Raw genomic sequence first — 27,810 nt, forward strand, 5'->3', positions numbered from 1 at the left:
GCTCCGGAAACGCCCTCCTGCGCCGTCCCCGCTCCCGCCCGCCGCGGCGTCACCTATGACGTCAGCCAGTCGTCAGGCGGCGCCGGCTCCAAGGCCCCGGCTGCCACGGGTCGGCCGAGTGGGTGTGGGCAGCGTGGGGCGGCCTAGGGACAGTAGGGCCAGGGGGTGCGGCGGCTGCCGCCACTAGAGCTGGTGCGCGGCTCCTGGTTCCCGGGCTGGGTAGGGCGGGGCGGCCTGCCGGAGTCTCGCCTCGACGCCCGCCGCTCCCCACCCCTCCCCTGGCGTCGGCGACGTTCCGGGGCGGCGACCCGGCCTGCGGCTGCACTTTGCGGCTCTCCCCGCCCTTTCCCCCTCTCTGGGCCAGGCTTCTCGAGCGGAGTGCTTTCGAGAACCTGGACTAGCTCCTCCTGCGTTGACCGTTCTATGTTTGCCTAGCGCGCTGTTCACCAGGTGATTTCCAAGAACCTCACTGATGCGGCCGGGCGTAAATTGTCTTGGTTAGTGGGCCCGCCGCCCCCCACTTCCTTGGGAGCGCTGAGGGTAAGTGCCTCGCCCGGAGTCACGTTTCAAGTGAAACAGAGTCCGATTTCAGTGCCTTGGTGTCGAATTTCGGTGCAATACACTGAGACCACTGTCCTCTCACCCTCGCCCCCTCCCCATCTTACGGGGGTTGACACAGAATCCTCTCTGGGTTTTCTCAAGGTGTTTTGTGTGCCAAGCAGGTAAACTCCCTGTCTTGCGTGAACTTTCCCCCCTTACCTAACTTCTAGGTCATGTGGAAGGCGTCATCCACCCTAGTTGTCCTTCTTCGGGATTTTAGTTCAGGGAATTGGAAAAACAATAAAAAATCATGCAATTCATTTTTTTAAAAAGATTTTTAAATGTTTATTTATCTTAAGGCTTATTTATTTTGAGAGAGAGAGAGAGAGGGAGAGGGAGAGAGAGAGAGAATCCCAAGCAGGCTTCTTGCTGTCCGTGCAAAGCCGGATGTAGGGCTCCATCTCCCGAACCGGGAGGCCATAACCTGAGCCCAAGTGGGGACACTTAACCAACTGAGCCACCCAGGCACACCAATTTGTTTCTTTCTTTAGCCCTGCTACAACAGTGACACCATTACATTCACCACAGTTGCTACTTTAACACAAGCTTGCGTGCTTACCACGTGGTTGGGAGTCCTACCCTAATCCAGACAACTTTTAAATTATCTTAAATTTTTGTAATTTGTCAACCACCTAAGAGTTGCAGTTCTATTTTAATAAGATTTGTTAATGGAGGCTTGCAAGCACTGTTCTAAGTGCTTACCATATGCTAATTTATTTTCTGCTAACTATGCCTTGAGGTAGCTGCTTCATTTTCTTTTTAAGAGGAGACAGCTCAGGCTCAGAGAGGTTAATTAACTTGTTGGAGGTCACACAGCTAAGTAGTGGACCCAGGATTGAACTTAGGTTCTACCCTGTCTTCAGAAAGGGGATGTAAAAATGGGTAGGGAATTCCCTTCCCCAAATGTAGTTGTAGATTTCTCTATTCAAGTAAAGAAGCACCTTCTCTTGAGAATATTTTTTTCTGGGCAAGCACTATAGTGAGGAGGACATGTGTTTTAGTGTACCAATAGATGTCAGCACATTCTGAACTTAAATTCTTTCTGGAAGAGCCAGTTGGTAAGATGCTATATCCTAATTATTATTCTAGATTACTAATGCTTGATATTTGGCTTTTCGGCCAAATCAAGATTTTAACATTTTTAACTACCTCATAGAGTAATAGGTAGGATAGTTGTGGGCAATGTAGCCAGAATAAGAAAAGAAAAAACGCATTTGAAGAGCTGTTATCAAGACCTTTGGAGTTGAATGACTTCTGGTTCCAGATTCCCAGCTGTTTGTGCACATAAGACTTGATTGTAAAAAAAAAAAGGGGGGGGGGTGGGTGGGGGCAGTCTGGGTGGCTCAGTTGGTTAAGTGTCAGACTTCGGCTGGGGTCGTGATCTCATGGTCCATGAGTTGGAGCCCTGTGTCGGGCTCTGTGCGGACAGCTCAGACTGGAGCCTCCTTTGGATTCTGTGTCTCCCTCTCTCTGTCCCTACCCCGCTCATGCTCTGTCTCTAGGTCTCAAAAATAAATGTTAAAAAACATTTTTTTTTTTTAAGAAAAAAGGCTTGATTTTAGTTGAAAACAGGAGCAAGTGGAAGTTGCCTCTTTTTTTTTTTTTTTTTAATCAGGTGGATCCTTAAAATTGACGGCCATTTTGAACCCCGACTCTTACTAAATCTTGTGTTCCAAACCCTGGATCTTGGATAGGTTACTGTCTCAGTGGCTGCTCTTTCTTGATTGCTGCCTGGGACGAGTGGCCAAGGCCAGATACGCGAGTTTTGGCCAATCTCTAATTTTATCAAGCTTTTCAAACGTTCGAAACCGAGAAAGATACTTAAAACTTGTGCTGATAGTATTTTGGATTGGGGCTTTCCACAACCGATTCTACTCTTTAGGAATCATCCATTGGAAACTACCCTCACAGACCCTAGATCTTGGCTTCACAGTTCACAAATGCGGTGAGGTAGTTTTGGCTTGTATTTTAGCTGGTTGCCTCTTTTTGGTCCCGTAATTGCTCTCTCCGCAGAGGCAGTGAATGGAGAATTCTCCCTAAGGTCAGCGTTTCATTAATTGCCTCGCTCTGCTGCTATAGTATTCCAGGCATCGATCCTACTATTAAAATTGCCTGGAGGTTGCCCGCACGTCGGATTTCGGTCTTGCAGGAATTGCCCGGAGTCATTGAGTTAAGAGGAGGGAGGCGCCTTGTGCAGTTTACTATGTCGCTGGGCGGTGGCCCGAGGCGCGGGACCTATCCGGTGACTAGATTGGGCCTTGCCCCTGTCCATCATCGGGAGGCTCTCCCCGCCGACTGTTTTGCCCTAAGATTTGGAAACTGAGCACCGCCTATGGGAAAGGGGGAAGTGAGGGGCGGTGAGGGTAAACGTTGTGTGTGTTCCCCCATTTATTGGATGGCTGCTGTGTCAGTCATACTCTGCCCGCTCCCGTTGGCTGGAAGGCTCCAGGCAGGTAGCGTGGACGCGGCGCTGCCCCCTCCCGAGCTGCGATCCAGGCGCGTGACGTCTCAGACATTTGTTGTTGGGGTTTGGGCCTCATTAATTATTCATTAGGTACTTTAAAGGGCTTCAGTGATTGGTGGCTAGGAGGCCTGGTCGATTGTTTCTTAGCTAGAGATACGTGTCACTCTTTACGCGGCTGGAGAAGTTTCGCATAAATTATCCAATGAGGGGCAGGGCGGGGCAACGCATAGATTAGGCAAATGAGCCGAGGAGGGAGGGGAGGCCGGCTACGAATTAGCCTAAGTTATTAAAGATGGCGGCGGAGCGGAGTCGCTCCCCGATGGACTCGCCGGTCCCGGCCTCTATGTTCGCCCCCGAGCCCAGTTCGCCGGGGGCGGCCAGGGCCGCGGCGGCTGCCGCCCGGCTCCACGGCGGCTTCGACTCGGACTGCAGCGAGGACGGCGAGGCGCTCAACGGCGAGCCGGAGCTGGACCTCACCAGCAAGGTAGGCCTGGGCGCCGGCGGCGGCGCTGAGGGGATCGGGCGGGCGCTGAGGGGGGACAGGGCGGTGGGCCGAGCCGTCTCCGGGACAACGGTGATGGCGCCGGCAGGGGCGGGAGGGGCCGGGCCAAGCCCGCCCACCTGCCGGTGCGGGACGCGTCTGGAGCTCCCGGCCGAGTGCGAGGGGGTGGCCCCCGAGGGCCGCGCACCGCCGTCCTCGCCCGGCGGCGCCTACCCGGCCTCCCGCCGTCGGGCTCCCGCCGGGATCGCTGCCCCCCCATCCCGGCTCGGCCACGTGGAACGGGGGCGCCCGCAGCGCCCCGCGCGGTTGCGGTCCCGGTCCCGGAGCGGTGCCGCCTCCCCCGAGACGGCAGCCGAGAGTCGGAGGTGGCTGGCGCAGGGGGAGCGGCGGCGCGGGAGGATCAGGTAGCCCCACCGGGAGCAGGAAGGCCGCCGGGGCTCTGCCTGGTGTCGGGAAAGGAGACCGAAAGTAGTTGCTCGGTCGGAGGGAGGGTTGTCCGAGGAATTCCTGCTCGACGAACCAAAACTGAAAGATGGGCAGGACCCATAATCTCGCCATCCTGGGAGTGGAACCTCATCCTGTATGAATGGAATAATGAAGGACCGTTTAAATCGGGGCTTCTGAGCTTGGGAGAAGGTAGGCAGGAATTAAGGGCTCCGCTTCTGCCTGGCATTGTGAGAATGAAGCAGTAAGTGTAAGACGCGACGGGTGTTTTGAAGGTGCTTAAACATCAATAAAGGAAAGAATGCCAATTTGGGAGTCAGGGCTGGGTTCCCTTTCCTGCCCTGCCACTTAAAAAGGCTCTGTGACCTTGGGAAAGTTTCTTAACCTCTCAGTTCTATAGCTGCATCATTTATAAGTCCAAGTATGTTGTAAAAATGAGAAATGTATTCGACGTGTTAAAAAATAAAAACAAAACAGGCCCAGGATGGAGTCACTTGCCCCCAGAACGGCAACACTTAGTTGCAGCTTCAGCCTCTCCCAGGAGTGAAATTTCTTGGTCGGTACTAGTGAGGTAATCTGCCTGATAAGACCCCCCCTGCTTTTCCCAAAGAGAAGGTAACCTTGCCTGAAACGGATCCTTTCTTTTCTTTCGCTAATAACCTTGTCTCACCTCATTTCTGCCTATAAAATCTTTCCTTTCTGTGCAGCTACATGGAGCTCCTTTCTCCTTGCTGGATAGGATGCTGCCTGATTCATGAATGTAGAATAAAGCCAATTAGATCTTTAAAGTTACTTGATTGAATTTTGTCTCTTTAACAGACCCCGATACATACCACTCAGTAAATGTTTGAAGGGAACTGAACAACTGGTAATTCCCTGTGCAGATTAAATAGCAGCGGGTGGAAGACAGAACATCAATGCCACCTCCTACCTGTTGCTGGATGGTTACAATGAAAGGTGTTTGTCGAGCCTTGAAAACATTTGTGCCTTGTCAAAGTCTGGTGGCAAAACTGCATGAAACTTGACCCAAACCGGAGAGAAGTTCCCTTGCAACCTAAGCAACCAAGTTTCAACTGTATTCTCTCCCTCTAGTCTCAGCTGCCTACTTAGAAACCAGCTATCTGGCTCCCTTAACAGTCTTCTTGTCTGCTGTCTCCACTACGGTAATGAGAATAGCCAAGCTCAGAGAGAGGGATGGCCAGAGGCAATGTGTGAGGCCATGGGCTTGAAGCAAAAGACCCAGGCAGCACCCAGGTTTACAAGGACAAGCCCTACTGAGTCAACTCAGGAAGTTGTAAGAAATGCACTTGCTTCGGAAGCAGATGAGTCGGGTGTCAGTTCATGGTCAAGGTGCTGAAGAATCCTGAAGACACAGGGTGGGAACGTGCAAGGCAGAGTTGCAAAGAGAGTAGTACCGTCATTTCCTGACCAACTCATTTAATGTTCCGGGATAGGCAAGTGTTACTTCATTGCAGAGCTGGGGAAGTCCTTCTCACTGTTCTGAACTTGAGAAGCCGTAGGTCTGTAAATTTTGATGATACTGAAAAGAAAAACTGACAATGTGGAGAGGGAGAAGGGATGTGTTGATTCCTGAGGAAAAGACTAGAAGCTATAAGTGTATATACGCTTGCTGCAATGGACTATGGAGACCAAAAGTTCTGAGAGCTTTCAGAGGGAGAAATGATCAGTGAACTGTAGTGGCTAGTTTCATCTGAGAAGGTTTTCCTAGGGCTGATGGGGCGAAGGAAACGAATTCCCACTTACTGAGCCGTGGACTAGGTGTTTTTACATGTTATCTTACTTGGTCTTTGCAGTGGCCTTAGGATTCAGGTGGTATAATCCCTATTTGTAGATTGAAAAACTGAGACCCAGAGAGGTTAAGTTCTTTGTCCAAGGTCACACACAAGCGGTCAGAGAATGGAATCTGACATACCTATTGCTAAATGGCCTCCCCAAATAAGCAGTTTATATTTTCACGTTATTGACAGAAATTTGCAGAATGATGGCGCTAATTACCCGCCTTACTGGTAATGGGTGTTTTGTTGCTGGAGATGAGTCTTGCGGCGGTTTTTACTGCCGATTCTAAATAATCAAGATCTTGCCAGGGCGAGATGGAACCGAATTCTTTGGTTACTGTGAGAACCAGCGGCCTAGGGTGGCGGGAATGGCAGTGTAGGAGCTCTCTGTCCGGTGAACTGCAAAGTGCGGGTAGCAGACTTTGGCACGTAGGTAACAAAGCACGGCTCCTGAATGCCTCCCCACAGTGCCCCGTTGTCAGTCGTGGTGGGTCCTGCCCCTCCTGTCAAGCAGCAGGAAGCAGGCTGCTCACACCCTTTTGTCTGTGGGTTGTGGCTCGGACATACTCATTTTAGTACATCATAGAACTCAACTCCCAAAAGGCTAAGGCTCAGAGGCTATTTCAAGGGAGGCAGAGAGGAGGACATGAGGGGGGCCGCGTAGTTATTTTAGATCAAGATGCTGCGGGGTTCGATCAGGGTCTTTGGGCAGGCCACTGATCTACCTTGGCTGTGGTGCTCTTCTAGTAAGTGTGGTCTTAAGGCTGTTGGTTTCTCTTCTAGCTGGTTCTAGTGAGCCCTACATCAGAGCAGTATGACAGCCTACTTCGGCAGATGTGGGAGAGGATGGACGAGGGATGCGGAGAGACCATATATGTCATTGGGCAGGGATCAGGTGAGCATAGTTTTCCTTTCGCTTTATTGTTAAAAAATTATTTAGAGCGCATTGTCCTCCTTTTATCAACTTCCTGGTCCCGTGTCGGCTGCAGTGATTCTTTAGTGTCTGCACAACTGTTTGGGAGAACATAACAGTGCAAAGTGGTAATACTAACTCCCACCTTAGTGACCATAATATGCTTGATGTCAAAGATTCACTGTCCAGGCGGTTCTACAGATGCTTCCTTGCTGTCTCCAGTACCCTCAATTTGCATAAAGGGAAAGCACAAAGCGAGGAAACTTCTTATCCCAGGTAACAGAGCAAGTCACAGTGAGGTCTACAGTTAAGTCTTCCTTGGGCAGCTCTAGGCCCTTCCCTCTTTAGGCCCGGTTTACGGATCCCATTGCTGTCATTACCTGTTTTGCAGAGAACCTTCGTGATTCTTCTTGACGTCTTCAAGAAAAGGACACCCAGCGTTCCTCCCTTTGGCAAGACTGCCTTGCCTCAGACCACACTGACCATTCGCTGTGGTTACCTGTGATAACAGAAGTCTTCTTTTTCTCCCTGTGAGATCCTGTCAGACATGTAGCCTTGTTACCATTCTGGAAGGGGCTGATCAATGTCCTCCAGCCTGCTTGCTCCATTGTAATGGGGCCCACTGTTTTAGAGGAGGGCAGTCCTCTAAATTTTATCTTGGGCTTTCCCCCCGCCCCCCTTTGGTCACTCCTAGGGATACCCTACCTCAGAGGTACTTTGTGTGGATAAGTTAGGTATTAAAAAATATTCCCTCGATACAAGGCCCACTTACTCTTGCTTCATTATGACATTATTTTTGCTGAAATGGCAGCTGGGCTTGTTAACAATTATGAATTTAGCCTGGACCAGAACTTGGCTCTGTCGTCTTCACAGGAAGCCCTGGTAGGCCTTGATGCGTCATTAAAGGAACAGTTCTTTGCTGAATGCAGGCTTTGTAAAGGCAGGTAATAATTCTTTTTAGTCAGAGATGGAGAAAAACTCAAAGCCATTCTTTAGCTATTTGACTAGAAGATCTGTTAAGTATCTTCTAAGGGCTTGATACTGTTGCAAAGTACTTTTGGATACTTATAAACTGGCCTCTGACCCGGGAAGAAAGATAGTATATACATAGATAACCTGAGCAGAAAATATTTGGAAATGCCGCAAGACTGACGTATGGAAGAAGGGTTTGATCTCCCAAATACTGCTGTGCTTTCCTTTGAAATGTCTCTCCTATCCGTCCCTTCCATTCCATCTTTGCTGCTACCTTCCCAGTTTCGGGTCTTATCACTTTAAAGAAAGCATGGTCAGAGAGGTAGACACACTGAGAGGCTGCCTGACAAGAAGGGGAGGGGGTTGGTCAGCACTGGCAAGTGCTAAAGACAGCAAGGAGAGTCAGGTTCAGAAAGAGCCGTTCTATTTGGTGACCAGGGGTTTGTTGGTAGTCTTTTAAAAGCGTTTGTTCAGGTGCACATCTGGCCTGCTGTGTTAGGATGAGCCACTCTCAGGCCACTTCACGCTTGTAGAATTGAAGAAACCATATCTAGACCAATTTTGACAAGCGTTGGGACTGTTCTTTGATGGTCTGTATTAGGACCCTGCCCTTCCCCCGCCCCCTCCCCCCCATCATTACCATGCCTTGGCAGCTCACAACTAATTAACCCTCCAGTGGCAAAGCATAAGATGTTCAGTATTCATTATTACATCCACACACCCAAGCATTATCTTTGCATCCACCAATTGGATGCTGTTAGATTCAGTGACTCCTTCCTACTGGAATTCTTTAGAGGTAGAAAGAGAGCATAACTAAGTTAAACAAGTTGAACATCAAATAGAGGACTAAACCAGATGCAAGGCCCCCAGGGGTCAGCTTCATTACCGGCTTCCTGTGCTTTACTTCTGTTTATCACTTCCTTCCTCTGTAAAATGGAGTTAATGGCACGCTTCCCCACCCTACCTCAGAGAGATTTTGTGTGGGTAAGTTAGATATTAAAAAGTTCTGGGCAGAGTAATATGTTCATTAAGTATACGTTCCTAATTGTAAAAGGAGGCGGTCTCACCCGGTAGTAGATCTGCCTTTGCCTACTGGCTCTTTTCCTCGTCTTCAAATGGGGTTGATAACAGAATCTGTCCCGTGGCGTCATGGCGAAGATTAACGCTTGACTATAGTATTGCAGAAATGTTACCTAGTATTAATCATGGCAGTAATAATTTTTTAAAGATTCCAGGTTAGAGTTGATTGGCCAGGAGATTTTTTTTCAAGAAGAACTTTGTTCATTTTTCATATTAAGTCATGGCTTTCTAAGAACCAGCTCCTGTATTAAAAGTTCAGGGAAATAGGAGGAGTGTCAGGTCTTTGGGGGGCAGTCAGCAAGGGCTTCAAAGAGGAGGTGCCCCTTGAAACGATACTAAAGGGTGAGTAGGAGTTTTCCAGGCTAAATGGAGGCAGTAGTGAGTGAGCTGAGAAAGCCACATGCACAGAGGCACAGAGGCATTGGTGATTGTGGAATAGTTGGTGGACCAAAAGTGATTCTGTAAAGTGGGAGCATAGAATGTGAGGTTGGGAGTATCAGGAGGGTAGGCTGGACAGATCAGCAGGGCCCACATCTTGATGGTTTTTGAACGCCATATCAAGGAATTAAGACTTTTATCCTAAAAGCACGTTGAGGAGAGTGCATACAGAAAAGGTAAGCCAGATGGCGGGACAGAAATCTGATTAGGTCTGGGCATGGCTAAATATGTGGCCTTAAGTAATTGGACCTCTACAGCTTTTCTCCTTGGCCTTTGTCTCCACTCCTACAGAATGAGGAATGCAGTGCACGCTGGAGAAGGGTAATGTGACTAGGGGCATTCGCTGGGAGGTCTGGATAGACGAGGTGACATTCGTGATTGCCCCTTGGTGTGAAACAGGACCCGGAAGCATTTTGTTGTACCAGAAGCAGGGAAGGTTGGATAGAATTTGGGAGTCTGGCTAGAATGGCATGGTTAGCAGGCTTTCTCTTAGGAACACTTTCAGTAAGCCCTTCTCTAACCTAGAAGATTTCTAGAGCTAAGTAGGCCATGCGTTTGGGAACTCCTCAGCCCAACCAATCCCTCTGTATTCTTTTCTTTTCTTTTCTTTCTCTTTCTTTTTTTTTTTTTTTTTTTTTTTTTTTTTGCATTTTGTAAACATTTGAGGACTTGATGGAGGAAAAGCACCCTCATGGGGCATCCAGGGAATGTTTGAGATACCCTGTCCTCAAGATCCTTGTATATAGTGGGGGAAGACATGCATCCAGAACCTATTCCACAAGGGAGTAGTGTGTGGTGTGCTGATGTGCTTTCTAGGATGGGAAATACGTAAGCAAAGGAATAGATCTGAAGAAGTGTAGGGGACAAGGAGGGATGGTAACTGAGCCACTTGCGTTGGGACAAAACAGGAGGAGGTGTGGGATAAATGGGGGAGACCTTGAAGAAATTGGAACCGGTTGCTACTGGACTGGGGGAGCCCGAGGGTTTGACTTGGAAGTAACAACGCCAGAACTGTGCCTGGATTAGGAGCTTGAGCTTGTGTGTATGCAGGATGGGTTGCAGGGAATAAAGCCGGGATGTGCTACGACCAGCTAGGGGTCTTGTAGTGTTTGAGGTGGAACAGGGCCTGAATTGGGCTGGTGGCACTGGATTGGCAACAGGAGAGCAGGGACAAGGACAGAAGGGCGAGGCGTAAAGCTAGAATCAGGACTGGAGGGATGAGTGTTGAGTCTGGGTGACTGGAAAGGTAGTGTTGCCATCAGAAGTAGGGAAGGCAAGGGAGGAACTGGCCAGGCATGAAGAGGAACCCTGGCCAGAGGAAAAGGCTCTACGTTTGGAATTAGAAAACCCAAACGCCCACGGCCCCTTGGCTGTCTACCAGCTCTGAGACCTCTCCGGGTTCTGTTTATCCCATTGCTAAATGGGAACAGTAATGCTTACCCCGTAGGATTGCACGGAGGACTAAAGTGCTTTACTAGCAGTGTTCGTTTTTGTGCTGTGGTTTAAAAAGGGGTGTGGAGTGGTTGAGTTTAGATGCCGGGCTTCTAAGAGTTCTCACGCATGCAACTGGAAATCCAGTCTGGAGCTCTTCGAAGAGGACAGTGCTAGAAATGAGTGTTTTTGTCGTTTACAAAGTGACGGTTGGAGCCATAGGATGAGATGGCCAAGGGAAATAAATGTTCAGAGCCTAGAGAAGAGGACCACTGAGAGAGGAAGGAACCAGACAGAGGGTAGAGAGGTAAATCAGAAGAGTTCAGGCAATAGGCAGGCAGCATGGGAGGGAAGTGCTTCGGGAAGCAAAGGTAGGGTAGCCAGCAGTGTCCAGTGTTGTAGGGGGTCAAGTAAAGGGCATTAGATGAGTGGTTGAAGGCCATTAATGACTTGAAAATTAATTTCTTCTAGAGTCCTCAGAAATACAGTCAGCAGGTGTGATCACTCCCTTGAGATGCTTGGTGGTAGAAGGGAAGAGGGGCTGGGAAAAGGCAGTGTAAAGTCTTTGAGAGGCAGTAGAAGAGAAGGGGTTGGGCACATGCTGGGGGATTAGCCTGGGGAAGGGGCAGAGGCACTCACTCTCTGAGACCCAGAGGCTGGAGGAAAAGCCGACGAGCTCTTGTGGGAGGAATTGAATGATCCCAAGTTGAAAGCACCTCGCAGGGATTACCTTACAGTAGACACTCTGGTGATTTGGTTGATTGGTCCATGTCTTTCCGTTGGACTCCCTTCCTCATTCTGAGCTCAGACTCATTTTTTCCGGCTACTTGCTAGATGTTTCACCTGAGCCACCTCAGTTAAAAATCTATCCCTAAAATCATTCTTAAATTCTCTCCCAATTTTCCTTTGCCTCCTGTCCTCATCATTTCTTGCTTGGGTTATTAGAATTAGTTCCTAACCGGGCTCCCCCTCTCTGGTCTCTCCCTTGCCAGTGCACACTTTCTATTGCTGCTCAAGACCTCTTTCTAGCCGACAGTGAATCTGATCGTGTTACACCCCTGCCTAAACTCCCAAAGCTTCCCACTGCCTGGTACATAATGTGTTTTGCTGCTGTCTGGTGTCTGTCTGCTCTTAACGGCTCTCACCCCTTACAGGGTCTCTCACCACTTGACATCCTGCTCCCCGACACACCAAGCTGCTTATTGGTCCTTGAATGTGCCGTGATCTGCCATGCTCCGTGCTTTGCTCCTCTGCCTAGGATGTTTTTACTCCTTTCTCCGTAGGCCCATTTTTCATACTTGGAGACCCAGCTTGGACTCGGCATCCTGCAGAGCTGTCCTCAGCTTCCCTAGGCTGTGCTAGTGGCTTACACTTTACGTTCCCTTTGTATAATTCTATAGTAAAGCACTCAAGTTGTATTGCAATTAATTAATTTTCGGCCTCTCCCGCTGGGCTGTGAGCTCGCCGAGGGCACCTGTACTCCCAGTACCCAGCATGAGACTTGGCATAAAACCTTGGAGAGTCTTAGTGATTACTGTTGAATGAATTAGCGAATACCCTGCTTCAAGGGGAAGCCCGTGGCACTATTATTTATTAACTCTGTGTGTGCCCAAGTTTTTGAAAAGTGTCAGGTAGAGAGAGCGGTGTTGTTCTCCAGTGCCTGGGGTCGGTGGGGGGGTGGGGGGGGCGGGGGTGCGGTTTGGTGGGGGTGGCTGAACGGCTGACTTGTTGGCAGGCTGATGTCTGGGCTCTTGTCACCAGATGGGACTGAGTATGGACTGAGCGAAGCTGACATGGAGGCCTCCTACGCCACAGTGAAGAGCATGGCGGAACAGATAGAGGCTGATGTCATCCTCCTGCGGGAACGCCAAGAAGCGGGGGGCCGTGTGCGTGATTACCTGGTCCGGAAACGAGTAGGAGACAATGACTTCCTGGAGGTCAGGTGAGGAGGCCTTCGGAACGGTTCAGGGGTTCTGAACCCCTGCGTGACCCTGCGGTCTAGGGCTTCACGGAGAGCAGTGATTGAACCTCTGGCACTTGCCACTCCTTCCCTTTCGGAGGCCAGGAAAGAGTGTCCAGAGGTAGGATAGCTCCATTTTCTGCTTCTGTACTTCCCCCTCCCTGAATATTTCCATTTGGTAAGAGTGGAGGCCAGCCATCCATTTGTGGCCATTGTGTGGGCTGCCTTTTCTTAACCGACTGAGCCACCCAGGCACCCTTTTCTTATCCGAGGCTACGTTGTCTCCTCTAATCAACCTGTGAGGCTGAAAACCAGGATATTGGAGGGGAGCACTTTGTGCCTCTGCCGGCTTGGGGCTCCTGTCTGGCAGCTTTGAGGAAGCTAGTGGACGTCAAGAGGGAAGGCCATCGTGATGGGAGTCTAGTTCCTCCGAAATAATTCTTTCTACTCTGGAGGCTGTGCTTCCAGGGACATTCCCAGCGTGCTTAGCCACGAGTGGGAGGAGCAGTGGGCTGCAGAGGCTCAGGGGCAGTGTGTCCTTAGAGATCCAGGTACTCGGGTTCACTTTGCTTACCCACTAACTCTCACAAGGATGTATGGGTTCGTGTACATGCAGGGTAGCAGTGGTAGGCAACGTGGATGCCGGCAAAAGCACGCTTTTGGGGGTCCTGACACACGGGGAGCTGGACAACGGCCGAGGCTTTGCCCGCCAGAAACTCTTCCGCCACAAACATGAGATTGAATCTGGTCGCACCAGCAGTGTGGGCAACGACATCCTGGGCTTTGACAGTGAAGGCAATGTGGTAAACAAGCCAGACAGCCACGGTGGCAGCCTGGAATGGACAAAGATTTGTGAGAAATCCACTAAGGTCATTACCTTCATCGACTTGGCTGGCCATGAGAAGTACCTGAAGACCACTGTCTTTGGCATGACAGGTCATTTGCCGGACTTCTGCATGCTCATGGTAAGTGGGAAGCACTCCTGAGGAGGGGAGGCTCCAGCTGGGTTGTTGGGGAGGTGGTGACGCGCGAGTGCTAGAGATTGTTCTGCGACAGAAGCCTGTTGATTCGGGGCTTTGACGCTGGGTAAGGATGACACATTTTACAGGGATGCCTGGTCCCCTGAGTGCTGTGGTCTTGTACCTTGGTGGTGTACATACCTCGATCTCTCCCCCTGGTGCCGGTTGCAGACCTGTTTTATTTTTCAAAGAGGCATAGAGGAGGGTTTCTCCTGGGGCTCACTTACCACCTTCAGAAACGTTTTCCCGTGGCGGGGTTAGGCTGCTTTGCGGAGGTGATACTAGGTGGCACCCCCAGAGATGACGAACCTGGGAAGAAATGGAAGAGAGCACAGACGGCAATCAAGAGGGGCCCGGGAGGTCACCTCTGTCAAAGCCTGGGAGGAGAGGCTCCCGTGGGCCTGGCACCGTTCCTGGGGCCTGAAGGATACAGGGCCACCCCGGGCTCCCGTAGAGCTTACAGTCCAGTGAGTAGATTTTTTGGCAGCTCATCAAAATATAGATCAACTGAAAAGGAAAGGGAGCAGAGGCTTCTGTGTTGGATCATGTTGCAAAGTTTCCATTTGTGTCCCACTGATTTTCTTCCCTGGACAGCGTGTGGGAGTCTGTGAGGCCCACTGCCTTGCACACAGCTTCACAGCTTCCACGGAGAGCACAAGTGAGCAAGTTTCCCTTTGGCAAGTGCTTCTCAAAGCCCTTCCCCATTTCCTGGCTCCTCCAGCTGCCTGTATTAATAAGTGTAGTAAACACAAGCATCTGTTGAGAGCATAATTGATCAAGTTGCCCCACAAACACAGGTTCTCAGGCAAATTCTCCCCAAACTGGAGAGTAAAGAAGCAGAGCATATGTGTGAACACTCTTGGTGGCTCTCTACCCAAGGTTCTTGGGATCTCATTAAATCAGGATCTCCCAGGGGCGCCTGGGTGGCTCAGTCGGTTAAGCGGCCGACTTCGGCTCAGGTCACGATCTCGCGGTCCGTGAGTTCGAGCCCCGCGTCGGGCTCTGTGCTGACCGCTCAGAGCCTGGAGCCTGTTTCAGATTCTGTGTCTCCCTCTCTCTGACCCTCCCCTGTTCATGCTCTGTCTCTCCCTGTCTCAAAAATAAATAAAACGTTAAAAAAAAAAAATTTAAAAAAAATCAGGATCTCCCATATCCTTGAGCATTTCAGGGGCCACCACCAACTTTGGGCTAAGAAAAACTTCTACAAGAAGGGGTTTCAGAGGAAGAGCCATAGGGCGTATTTGGGGGACTGTTAAGAAAGGTGTAGAAACCAGTGTAAAGTAGGCATTTTTCTAACTAAGTATAGTGAACAAGGGCAATTAAAGGAAATACCTTCACCCTAGATGAAATGTTCTACATTATCTGACTTTTAGGCTATAATCCAAATATTAAAAATTTCTGTAGAAAACATGAAATCGTCATGGCTCCATGATAATAAATTTCCGGGGGGGAAAGGAGTCTATAAAATATAGAGACAACAGAGCAATGGAGCATTCTCTTATCCCAGCTGGAAAGAATGCAAACAAGTCAGGGTTGGATAGGAAAGGTGGTTGGAAGAAACGGGAAGAATTAGAAGGAAGAGAGAGGAGGTGTCTTGGTGTGAGCAGAAGGGAACATGGCAGAGGACGTCTGTGTCAGTGGGATAGCGGCTCACCTGTGAAGTGCGATCAAATGAAGGGCATCGCTTGAAACCGTTCTGGAATGTAAGGGGCACCCGGGTGGCTCAGTCGGTTAAGCATCCAACTCTTGATTTCGGCTCAGGTCATGATCTCACGGTTAGTGAGTTCGAGCCCCATGGTCGGGCTCAGCGCTAACAGCTCAGAGCCTGCTTGGAATTCTCTCTCCCTCCCTCTCTCCCCCTACCCCACTTGTGCTTCTCTCTCTCAAATAAATAAACTTTAAAACATTTTAAAAGGGGAAGAAACCGTTCTGGAATGTATTAAACGCTATGTAAATATGTTATGACAATATTTATTTTGAGAGAGCGAGCGAGTGAGCAAGAGCAAGCATGTGCGCAGGGGCAGGGGAAGGGCAGAGAGAGAGGGAGAGAGAATCCCAAGCAGGCTCTGTGCCTTCAGCACAGGCTGACAGGCTGACACAGGGCTCGATCTCACAAACCGTGAGATCATGACATGAGCCAAAATCAAGAGTCAGACATTTAACAGACTGAGCCACCCAGGTGCCCCGTCATAACAACTTGAACTCAACTTTAGTAAGTTTTAGTAAGTAGCGCATTCTTATGGCACAAAAACAAAAAGACACCAAAATGCTTCTACTGAAATGTCTCCCTTCCTCCTCTGTTCCGTTTCCTCTCCAGGGCAACCAGTATTTCCAGTTTCGTATGTAGTCTCCAGAGATATTTTGTAATCCTACCAGCAAATGCGGATGTATTCTCTCCCTCCAATTTCAGACAGTCAGGAAAGTTGAAGGAATAGTACAGCGAACATCATCGACCCACTGCTCGGATTCAACAATCATTAACATTTTGCTGTGTTCATCTGTGTTTGTGATGGATGCATATGTGTGTTTTTGTTGTTTTGGTTGAACTATTTGAAAGACTATAGGCATTGTGACTCTTGACCCCCAAATACTTTAGCACACAGCTCCTAAAAGTAAGAACTGTCTCCTACTGTTACTGTAGCTGGGAAGATGAACACGAGTTCCCTAATACCCTCCAATATCTAGGCTCTAAGTGTTTATATTATCTCAGATGTTCCCCAAGTTTCTTACAGCTGCTTTTTTCAAACCCTGATCCATTCTACACCCTTTTAACGGTAGCATGCTACATACACCTTGCCTTTTTTTTCCCTCTTAAAAACATGTCTTAGAGATTAACCCATATCAGTAGATAGGAGTCTCTCTTTCTTTTTGATAGCATGCTTGGTACGTTTTGTATGGCACACTTGTACATGTGCCCTAGTTTACTTGGGCAGCCTTTATGGTGATATTTTAAAACATTTATTGTTACGGGAAGGACCAGTAACAATAACAACGGCTGCCATTGCCTGAACACCTCATTCGTGCCGGTTGTATTGGATCTCTGATGTATGTTATGACACTTGAACCTTAACAGGCCCTCTAAAGTGGATGTCATTACTGCTCCATTTTATAGACCAGGAAACTGGAGGCCAGTGATGTTAAACTGAATGTATCCTTGATGGCTCTAGACGGTTGTTTTCCCAGACTGTCTGAGTTTGTCTTTTTTATCGTTTCCAAGTCTCCTCTGATTTGGATAGCCTACATTGTTAAATCAGAGGTCAAAGCCATTGGTGCCTAGCCCAGCTTCCATCTACAGCTGTTTGGTTTCCGGCCCAAGACTTCTGCCCCGTGTGTCCTGTTCTGATGGAAGCCTCAGAGATGGGAGCTCTCTCTTACCCCAGCCTTCTTCGAGCCCCTGTGCTCACCCTTACTCTGTCTCCCTTGTCCTGACCGTTGCTTCTGTGTTGGGGCAGGTGGGGAGCAATGCTGGCATCGTGGGGATGACCAAGGAACATCTGGGCCTGGCATTGGCACTCAATGTGCCTGTCTTTGTGGTGGTCACCAAGATTGACATGTGTCCTGCCAACATCCTACAAGGTAAGTGAAGCTTGCAGCTAGCAGCAGTCTCTCTATTTGGGGCTGTCGCCCACTGTGGCTCCTTGGTGGTGCTGCCAGGGCTTCAGCCCAGAATCTTTTGCTTTTTTCCCTTGTGCTCAGACCTTGGTCTGAATTTCCGTCAACCCGGAATCTTCTGCTTCCTCCTTTGTTTAGCTCTTGGTCTGAGCACACCCTCGAATTATGCCCTGCTCTTTGTTCCTTCTGGTTCCAAATATAGGATTCTTGAGATCCCTGATCTGGCACCTCTTTTCAGCTGGCCACAGGGCCAGGGCATTGGCTTTTAGCATCTAAACGGGATATATATGGAGACATTTGGGCAGAGGGTCTGATTGCCTTCTATCACCAAAGGCTTCAGAACAGCCTCACATTTCTTCCTCACTGCTACAGACGGTAGATGAGAAGTAGAGAGGTGTCCTTTTGGAATGCCTCATAAGGGCTTCGGTGGATGTGTAAATGTCTTAGAGGTCCTTTGTCAGATGAATTTTTATCGAGGAAGCAGAACATTCTGAGAACATTGGCTTTGTCGTGGCTTACGGGATGTGGGTCTTTTAGAGACTCTGGAGAAATCTGACCGGTTTCAGACTTGTAACCTTACCAGAGAGACCTTATCTATGCTCTTTTTAACTCTAGCAAGCACCTACCCACCCCAGGTTTTGATCCTCCTTTTGCTTCTCCAGGGCTGCCATTTAATGCTGGTCTGTCCATCTGTCTCCTGCTTATGTCAGTAAGGAGTGGACCAGTCTTGCTCTGGAAGCCTGGCCAAAGAGAAAGCTGTGTCCCCCTAATTGTGTTCCATTTCACCCTTTAAGAAACCCTGAAGCTGTTACAGCGCCTGCTGAAGTCGCCAGGCTGCCGGAAGATCCCTGTGTTGGTACAGAGCAAGGATGATGTGATTGTTACGGCCTCCAACTTCAGCTCTGAGAGGTAAATGGGTAGTGAGCACTCACTTCTGGGCAGGCATAGAGACTGGATGGACTAGAAGATTCTGAACTCAGTACAGCTTCTCCCAGCCGGGCAGTGTTGCCCAGAAGTTCTGTCAGGCAACCCACATTCTGAGGTGCTGGCCTTGCTGAGGGTGGAATCTCAGCTGAGGCTTCAGTGTCTTCTTACCTGTGAAATGGGAATAATATTCCCTTCTCCATGGCGTTCTCATAAGTGTTGGAAATGATGCATGTAAAGCACTTAGCCCTGTGTCTGGCTGCTGTGTGATACAAACGCAGCCATTTTTATAACTTATTATTAATTAAAAAAAAATTTTTTTTAATGTTTATTTATTTTTGAGAGAGAGACAGAGTGTGAGTGGGGGAGGACCAGAGAGAGAGGGAGACACAGAATCCGAAGCAGGCTCCAGGCTCTGAGCTGTTAGCACAGAGCCCGATGCAGGGCTCGAACTCACGAACCGCGAGATCATGACCTGAGCTGAAGTCAGACGCTTACCGACTGAGCCACCCAGGCGCCCCTTATTATTAATTTTTTATACTGTTGTCCCCCAAAAGCTGTCTCATCACAGATCAGTTTTGGCATTTACTTATTAGTGTATCCTTTGATTCCATAAACATTTATTGGATGTTTGTTCTGTACCAGGTTCTTCATCCGGGCATTGAGGATTCACAGTTAACTCAGGCACAGTCTTTGTCCTCAGGGTGGTCACCTCCTTGGTCAGAGAGCTACTCTCTTGATAATAGTGAACTTTGTTAAGTTTGCTCCTTTTCCCAGAGTCTGGGGGCTGCTTAGGAGCCATCGCCTCCTGGCTTGGTCTGTAGTACAGAACCCAGAGCAGCCTGGCATTTTGGTCTATGGCTGTGCCCTGATGCTGTCTTCAGTACCACCAGGCGGCCAGCAGAGGGGGTATGTTTTAGCTGGCCCCATTTCATTTCATTTCGTTCTGAGCGCCTCTTCTGTGCAGGTGTTATTCTAGAAGCTATGGAGACTATATAATTCCCAATCTTGAAAACTCTGATTAACCCTGGATAGGAGACAGAGAGCCTATTGTAATGACTGATGGAAACTGAGATGTAGTCACATGTAACAGACACAAAAAGTTTTCCAAGAGCTCGCAGGAGTCAAGAGTGCCCATCTGGGAAGGGTTTCCTGGAAAACTCTGCATTGGAGATGGGCTCTGAAGGATGAGAGGGTTTTTTAGTTGAGTAAAAGGGAAGAAATTCAGGCAGGAGGATCAGAGTGAAGATACACACGGGGAGCAAAAAAGTATTAGGCTTTCGGGAGAAGCAAAGGTTCTCTGGTCTGGCTGGCAGACAGGAATTTGAGGGAAATAAACCTGCCGACATGCTGGACAGAGGGAATTCAGGCTGTCTCCTCTGCAGCAGAAAGGCAGGTAAGAATTTTAAACAAGCATGTGTGTGCTTTAGGAAGAAGAGGCAGTCATACGAGCCCCAAATAGAGCAGTGGTGGAAGGACAGGGACGAGGGGACAGATTTCAGAGAGAAAACTGAGTGAGAGAAGAAGGCCTTAGAGCAGGTCTGGCCAGCCCTTGGAAGGCCAGGGCAGAGGCGTAGAGCCCTAGGAGGCCGGGGGCCCTTAGCAAGCAGCACGTGCTTACCTTTCCCACCCTGTCACCCAGGAGCTGGCCATCTGAGCTCCTTTGTCTTTCTCCACCCTCCACTTAGGATGTGCCCGATATTCCAGATCTCCAACGTCACAGGTGAGAACCTAGATCTGCTGAAGATGTTCCTCAACCTCCTCTCTCCCCGCACCAGCTACCGAGAGGAAGAGCCCGCCGAGTTTCAGATTGACGACACTTACTCTGTCCCAGTGAGTGGCTTCTGGTGGACCGAGCGGCGTGGGAGACTGGGTGGGCACTTCCTACAGGGGCATCAGGACAAGTATACGGTGGAGAGGGTCTGAGTGGGCATAGACTTACTGGGCCTTGGCCTTCTCTGCAGGGTGTGGGGACAGTGGTGTCGGGGACAACACTGAGAGGCCTGATCAAGCTGAATGACACACTGCTGCTGGGCCCAGATCCCCTGGGTAACTTCCTGTCCATTGCTGTCAAATCAATCCACCGCAAGCGCATGCCTGTCAAGGAGGTGCGGGGGGGCCAGACGGCCTCCTTTGCACTGAAGAAGGTGAGTGTCTAGAATATGAAGAACAGCCCCCTCGGGTTCCGTTACGCTGGGCTCAGGGCCATCTGCAGTTGTCCTGGCTGCTCAGTAAGGCAGGGATTACTGACCTCACTTTTACAGGTGAGAAAACGGGGGCTCAGGGAGCCCAGGTGACTTAGCTAGGAACACACAACTAGTAAGTGCTATAGCCAGGACTTGAACCCAGGCCTACCTGCCTCCTAAGCTCTGTTCCCCCTTCTAGTGCCTGAGGAGGGTCCCCCAAACTCAGTGGTGAGGTCAGAAAGACACTTCCCTCCTATGCAGATGGTCCCACTGCAAAGGGCCATTGGGATCCATGCCAGATCCTCCTCCCATTCAACCTTCCATCCCTCAGGACTTGGGATGAGTGCTAGCTATAGGGTCACCTGCCTTCCCTGCCAATCAAATTAACCAATGGAATGGGATTTCCTTACTCCCTCCAGCAGTCATCATGCTCACCCTGTCTCTGACATCTGCATACTCGCCTGCCTGTGCCCTCTCACTTCCACTTAATTCTTATTCATCCATCAAGGCCCAGCTGAAATGCCACTTCCTGTGTGAAGCCTTTCCTGACACAACCACCCCTCCCCGCCCCCGCTGCCCCTCAGAGCAGTGTTTAAGCTTCCCATATAGCACTTAAGCCGGCCTTGTATTGTCCACCTGGAAGGCCTGTGGTCCAGTGCAGTAAGAGGGCAAGGCTGAGCTGGGGTGGTCTTCATTCCCAGAGGGGACGCCTGGTCCTCTGGGACCAGGGGATAGAATCCTGGGCATCATTATCCCTGAGGTCTGGGATTCCCTCTTTCTTTCAGATCAAGCGCTCGTCCATCCGCAAGGGCATGGTGATGGTTTCCCCACGCTTGAATCCCCAAGCATCCTGGGAGTTTGAGGCCGAGATCCTTGTCCTCCACCACCCCACCACGATCAGTCCACGCTACCAGGCCATGGGTAGGTGTCTAAGGCCACTGCCAGCCCAGGAGGCCCTCTGCTCTAACTCCCTCAACAAAGTGTTAACAGCTCCCCAAACCCCAGAGTCAGGTCTCCATCGTGTTTAGTGATGCCTTCCCCTCTGTTCTGCCCACAAGCCGCAGGGTTTAATCAGTTCCTGCACACATTAGCTGAGTGCCGGTTCTGTGCCGGGCTCTGGAGACCCAGACTTGCCCTCAAGAGCCTCACACTCACTCCTTTAGCAAACGTCGGCCTGTTATGTGCCAGGCAGTGTTGCCAAGGTGCCAGGAACAAAGAGATGGGCAAACTCTGCTGTCAAGAGGCCAACAGTCTAGAGAAGGTACACATGCAAACAGAGTGCCCTGTATTTAGGGACCAAGACTGTGGGTCCGGGGACAGGTGGGGTCTGACAGTGTGCAGCAGGAGCAGACCAAAGAGTGGAACTCCAGCTCGCTTGGCCACACGCGGTCCCCTGAGGCCTGTAGCTGGCCACAGCTCAAGCGTGTGCCATGCTCTCTCTCCTGCCTGGGGGCCACTGAGCAGCTGAGTCCTATCCTGACCTCCTGGCTCTTTTGACAGTTCACTGTGGGAGCATCCGGCAGACGGCCACCATTCTGAGCATGGACAAGGACTGTCTGCGCACCGGGGACAAGGCCACCGTGCACTTCCGCTTCATCAAGACCCCTGAGTACCTGCACATAGACCAGCGGCTGGTGTTTCGGGAAGGCCGCACCAAGGCCGTGGGCACCATCACCAAGGTATGGCCAGGAGGACCTCTTTGCCCAGTCCCAGGGAGTCCTGGGGACCATCCCATTCTCAGACTGTGAGCACAACAGGAGAAGCCCTGCAGAATCCTGCTAACTGCCAGGGACAGAGGCACTAGTTCCTGCCTTGGGAGAGCTAAAACAGTGCTCAGGTGTGGCCTCGGTGCCATGTTCTCTCTTTCCCGAGAGGTGTCTCTGGGCCTTCTGCCTCCCTGGGCTTTGGTGGTGACTGTGGAGGAGAGGAGGTGGGGTTGAGGCCTGGCTGTCCTACCTAGGAAACAGTGGTAGGAAAGTATCTGGTCCCAGCTATGGTCGGCCTCTGAGGTGCCAGGCATAGGCTCCAGTGGCCTGGCTCGGGGGGTGGGGGGGGGGGCACCCTGACGGCAGTGGGTCAGGATATAGTGACTGTTGGACAGCTAGGGTGCCTGGGCTTGAGCTGTTTCTGTGTCGTGGAGCCCACTTCATGCCCTTTGCGGGCTTCACCCATGTTCTTGCGTAGGGGCAGTTGATAGAGTGGTTTGATTCTTGCTCTAAACAGCCTGTGTGAGATCTTGGGATCCACCTCAGGCTGGCCTTGCCTCCAGAACGGCCTTTCTCAGGCTCATCCAGGCGATTCCAAGGGCTGTACTGTGGTGGAAGATCGTATCTTTGAAGGCTGCTTGCCTCTGGGGCTGGCTGAGAGTGGCAGAAGCTGCCAGCACGTGCCATAGTGCCCTTGGGGGTGTAGCCAGGCCTCCTCCCTGCTTTGAGATTGAACTTAGACCACAAGGGAAGGCTTTAAATCAGTCTCTCCTGGGTGGGAGCTCTTAAGATTCATGAAAGCCACACTCCAGATGTTTCCAGGTGCTGAGGCATTCAGGTGGTTTCTCTGGGAGGCCTGAAGTTAAAGCCTGCCCCAGACTCTTGTCACAGGGGCAGCAGGGGATTCAGTTGATTCCCTGAGGAGTTCAGCCAGCTTAGCAAGGAAGAGAGCCTCAAGTTGGGGTCACAAGGTTCTGGGCAGGCTGGACTCCAGCTAGGAGCGAGGCTAGGTGGGAGGTTGACAGGATTCACAGTGGCCTGCGGGAAGAGCAGCTGGGGCAGGGGCTAGGATAGAGCCGCTCTGGGCTGGGCTGAGGCAGGCAAGACGTCAGCCTGGGTTGGAGCAGCCCCGAGACACTGAGTGGGAATGAAGACCTCCCTTCATCTGGCTGCCACTGTCACGGCCTCCCTACCGCCCACCTCGCCCAGGGCTAGCCGGGCCAAGGAGGGGGAGGTCCCTGGGGGCGGAGGCACAGGGCCTGGGCAGCAGAGCGGACGTCACTGCCTGCGGCTCCGGCCCCATCTCCAACTCCTTGGCTCCTGCAGCTCCTCCAGACCACCAACAACTCCCCGATGAATTCGAAGCCCCAGCAGATTAAAATGCAGTCAACAAAAAAGGGCCCCCTGGCCAAACGAGAAGAGGGAGGCCCGTCTGGAGGGCCAGCAGTAGGGGCACCCCCGCCTGGAGATGAAGCTTGCTCTCTAGGGACGGTGCAGCCGGCTTTGTCCAGCGGTCTCCAGGCACAGGTGAGTGGACTTCTCGGGCCAGTCTGGTCCCCTGACCACCTCAGGGTGGCAGTGGGAGGGTGGCTGTTCCTCTAGCCGGTGGGGGTGACAGGAGAGCTTCGGGCAGCCTGTGCTCAGCTGCCGTGTCTGCAGTTCCTAGAAGGTGCCTCCCCTCCAGCTCTTGGCACGTGAGTGCTAAGTGTGTGCTGGTTGTCTCTTGAGGCAGAGCGTTCTTCGAACACTGTAGAAAGCCCTGTAGAAAGCCCAGTTTAGTCGGTCCTGCTTAGCATTTGGTGTCAATAATCAGAATAGAAAATTGTCAGGGGTTCCCTCTCTGAGTAAGAGTGCTTGCGGTCTGTGTGGGGGGGGGAGTGGGGTATGTCCGTGGTGGTCCAGAAGGTTGGAAAGGCCCTGCCTTAGAGGGTCGTCCTGCGTGGCAGGGGTGGAGTAGGTGGCCTTGAGCCCCGTGCCAGTGTGGTTGTCGCTCGGCATCTCCTGTTAGGTTTGTCCCCCAGTTCTGTCCCGTTCGCCCCCTCATATTGCTCCTTCCGGTGTCTTCTCCATCTGACCCCACTTTGGAGAAGGAAACTTCTGCTTGGACCTGTCCTTTCTGTTTTCTGTCCCACATTGAGCCTTTCTGTCCGAATCAGTGGGGGCAGGTGTTGGTTCCTGCTCTCCTTGTGCTTCTCAGAACGGCTCACTGTCGTCAAGTGTGACCTGCCCGCTAGGGAGGCAGGGTGGATGGCGGCTCCATCTGACAGAGAAGTGCTGTGCTCTAAGTCACACAGTAGCTGACGCCTCGGGCTAGGCTGGGACCATACCGCCTGCTGGCTTTCCTCCCGCCCCTCTTCCCGCTGCCTTGCCCCTGTGCCGCCCTGCCCTGCTCCCAGTGGGCCACTACGTTTCAAGCTCCTTCTTTCTCCCTTTCAGCCCAAGCCCAGCAGCGGGGGCCGGCGACGGGGGGGCCAGCGTCACAAAGTGAAGTCCCAGGGGGCCTGCGTGACTCCTGCCAGCGGCTGCTGAATCTCCCCTGGCCCACCCCCACCACCCAAGGGATCCTTGTACTCTGGCCACTGTGCCACCAGATGGGCCAGAGCAGCTCTGACCACCACCCGTCCTCCCCCAGGCCACAGCTGGAGCCTCATCATGCTCCCCCCACCCCCATTTTCCAGGGGGGTTGTAATTTATAAACTGAGGAAGGTGGCCAGACTTCCGGAGGACTGACCATCATCTACCTTCTTCCCTGCCTTCTTCCTTACTCACAGTTTTTGTATATCTGGGCCCTTAGTTTTTATTCTTTTTATTATCTCTCTCTCTAGTGTGTGTGTGTGTGTGTGTGTGTGGATGTGGGTGTGGGTGTGTGGGTGGGTGGGTGGGTGGGTGGGTGGTGCAGAAGTGTAGCCAGTCAGGGCCCTGGCAGTCTTTCTCCTTTTATCCTCTGTGGCCACCAGCCTCCAGGAGCTGGCTGCCTGCCCATCTGTCCATCCGTCTGTGTGTTTCTGTGACAAACTTTAGGGGCTTTCAGAAGCTGAGGAGCACATCACTCCTCTGTGCTCACCCTCCTCCCCTGTGCTCACCCTCCTCCCCTGTGCTCATTCGTCTGTGCCCAGAGCCCTCTACAGAGCCGGACTCAGGGCTTAGGGGATTCATCAGTGTCTGCTGCTGCCCGAGCAGGGAGCCTTCCTTCTGGGACTAGGGGGATTTTAGCAGAATGGAGCGTGGTGGCCTCCTTTTTTCTCTCTCCTTTTTTACCCCCTTAAACCCAAAACCGTGTTATGCCAAAAGCTCTTAAGTTGTAGCCTGTAGATGTGTGGAGGGGAGTGGCACTTGGATTGTAGGACCCTTCCTGCCCCTAACTCTGACCCTTGCCACTGACCCAAAGACAGCAGGTGGGTTTTTTTTTTCTCCTTGGAGACAATCCTGTTTGCCTGGCCAGGCCAGGGCAACTCCTGCTCTGCTGATTCTGCTGAGCTGAGGCTTTGGCCCTTGAACTTTAACTCCGGATCTTGTTGGGCCTGGGGGCACTGATGGCTGACCTGGACTCGCATCAACTCGCTCTGGGTCCTGCTCACCGGCACCTCCTATTGGTGGGGATGTGTTCCTCTGAGCCAGGCCTGGGCTAGAACTCCTCTTCCCTACCACAGCCCCGCCGTGTTGCCCCAGCTGGCTGCTACAGGAGCACAACAGGGAAAGGTCTGAGCCCCAGTTTTGGAGGCCCCTGTGGGGGTGTGGGGAGGTTAGGTAGGGGGTTGTGAAAAAGATTCTTCCAGGCCCAGCACAGAGCATTAAGCCCTCTGGAAGATTCACCGCCTGGGGTCCTCCAGGCCAGAGATGGCACTGTGGGGCCCAAACGAGCCTGGCCTGAGCTGCAGACAGAAGCTCTTGGTTTAGGGTGGACTGGTGGGTAGAGATACGTTCTTCTAACCAGGGCAGACACCCAGCTGGCTGGGTCCTTCCTCAGCCTTGCCTTCTTCCCATCCCAGCCCTCTCCATTCTTCTTGCTTCTAAACTGCTGGTCCCTTCCCCTCCCCTCCTTCCAACTATTTCTAGTTACCACTGACCCACGGCCGTGGACTGACCGGACCGGCACAGAAAATAAAAGTTTGTTCCAAGTTGATGGTGTCATGTTCCCGGCCCAGGCCCTCCGGGTGGAGGTGCTGCCATGGGGAATGCTGGCTGTGCCTCTCTGGAGCCCCCAGCTGTGGAGCAGGGCGGGGTCAGGAGGAGCCCAGCTTCTCCTCTCGGGCATGTGTGGCTTCAAAACCCGGGCTCCTCTGCCAGCGGTGACAGGGGCCAAGCTGCCAATCTTCTCTGACCCTCAGTTTCCTCGTCTAGAGCCAGAGGTAAGCGCCTCTGTCACGGGGGTTGTGAGGATTCGGTGAGAGAACGTACGGTGAAGCTGTGATGTGCCCAGCACATGGGAGGTGTCCAGTGAACGGTCCCCGTGCTGCTTACCACTGCACCAGCTGCCAAGTCCATGTGGCGATAGGCAGGCTCGGAAGGAGAAACGTGGTGTTGACAAGTCTCTGTGATGTGGCTGTGCTGTTGGGTGTCTCCCTCACTTGTTTGATTTTGAAGCTACTAGATAGGAAAGAGGTGGTGTTCCATTTTTCCGGTTAGGAGACAAGCTCAGAGAGCAGTCCTCCAGCGGGCACGTTCATTCCTGCACCGGCCCACGCCGCGGCCATCCGTAGGCAGCTGCTCTGCTCCTTGCCCTTTGGCCCCTGCCTGTTCCTCGGTGTGCTGTGTCCTTCTTGCTTTTTGACCTGGTTCTGCTCATAGGGGCCTCTGCCCGCTGGTGCCTTCGGAAGTGGAGGACTCTAGCATTGGGCAGCGCCCCCCCCCCCCCCCCCCCCCCCACTCTCTGTCCCCATGGGAGGTGCTGTGGCGTCTGTGTTTCCACAGGGTTTCTCCAGGGTGGGACCTTGTTTTGCCTGAACTCTTTTGCCCCTAAGAGCATCACCGCTTTACTTTTGGAAGCTGCGGCCTCCACCCTGGCCTCTGTCCTCAGACACTCAGGAGGTTGGTCTGGATCTGTGGTCGCCAGGCCCACACCTGCTGGCAGGGGCTGACTGAATACAATGTTTTACTGTCATTAACAGGGACTCCAAAGGTCCCCTACGGGTCTCAGCCCTACCAACTCTCACTTTGGAACAAAACACCAGCCCTTTTGTAGATGATAAAGAATAAAGTTGTTAACTGATCATCTCGAATGGCCAATCCTGCCCTTTCTGTACGTGCAGCTAACATTTGTGGTGTCTTTAGTTCAGTTGGGACCCCTGTTCTGGCTTACTGAACAGAATAAGGTAACAGAATATGCCACGGCGCAGAGGGAAATGCAAGCTTGGGGGTCATGGGGCGTGCCTTGGGGAAAACGGGGTGAGAGCTGCGCCCCTGAGGAGACAGTAGGACTTGGACGCGGGCAGGTGGGTGGTGGGCAGAGGGCACACGCCCAGCCCGGAAGCACACAAGCAGAGGCACGGAGCCCTGACTGTGCGTGGCAAGTCCCAGGCACGCGTTTACTGGTGCGGCTTGGGGACATCCCCTTTGTTGAGCAGCGGCGCCAGGTGCAGAGCAGGTGTTGAGTGAAGTAAGGGGAATGGAGCGCGTGGTCGCTGGGGGTGAGCCCCAGGACCGGCCTTTCCTGGCGCACAGGACTGAGCGGTTAACTGGCCCGAAGCCTCAGGGCTGGATTTACGTTGCACCTGCTACTGTCTCCTGTGGTTTATCCCCAGCCCCTCCCTACTGACTTGTCCC

General features: G+C 51.8%; 1 protein-coding gene across 7 annotated transcripts; it reads left to right on the forward strand.

The window, feature by feature from the left end:
• Nucleotides 1-76: 76 nt before the first annotated feature.
• On the forward strand, nucleotides 77-27,259 carry GTPBP1 (GTP binding protein 1). Of its 7 annotated transcripts, XM_042947823.1 has the most exons (13): nucleotides 77-540; nucleotides 2,216-3,548; nucleotides 6,590-6,701; nucleotides 12,402-12,582; nucleotides 13,217-13,565; nucleotides 17,072-17,195; nucleotides 18,026-18,140; nucleotides 19,844-19,988; nucleotides 20,120-20,302; nucleotides 21,127-21,262; nucleotides 21,842-22,020; nucleotides 23,374-23,574; nucleotides 24,484-27,259. In XM_042947823.1, exons 2-13 carry the CDS (start codon nucleotides 3,357-3,359, stop codon nucleotides 24,574-24,576), a joined length of 2,010 nt encoding a protein of 669 aa, XP_042803757.1. In that variant the 5' UTR covers nucleotides 77-540; nucleotides 2,216-3,356; the 3' UTR covers nucleotides 24,577-27,259. The 7 variants fall into 7 exon arrangements, with proteins under 7 accessions (XP_042803757.1, XP_042803758.1, XP_042803763.1 ...); XM_042947824.1 differs by lacking the exon at nucleotides 77-540 and having other exon boundaries at nucleotides 3,463-3,548; nucleotides 12,376-12,582; XM_042947829.1 differs by lacking the exons at nucleotides 77-540; nucleotides 2,216-3,548 and adding an exon at nucleotides 3,738-3,970.
• Nucleotides 27,260-27,810: the final 551 nt, after the last annotated feature.

Source organism: Panthera leo, chromosome B4 (assembly GCF_018350215.1).
Source record: "Panthera leo isolate Ple1 chromosome B4, P.leo_Ple1_pat1.1, whole genome shotgun sequence".
NCBI classification, from domain to species: domain Eukaryota; kingdom Metazoa; phylum Chordata; class Mammalia; order Carnivora; family Felidae; genus Panthera; species Panthera leo.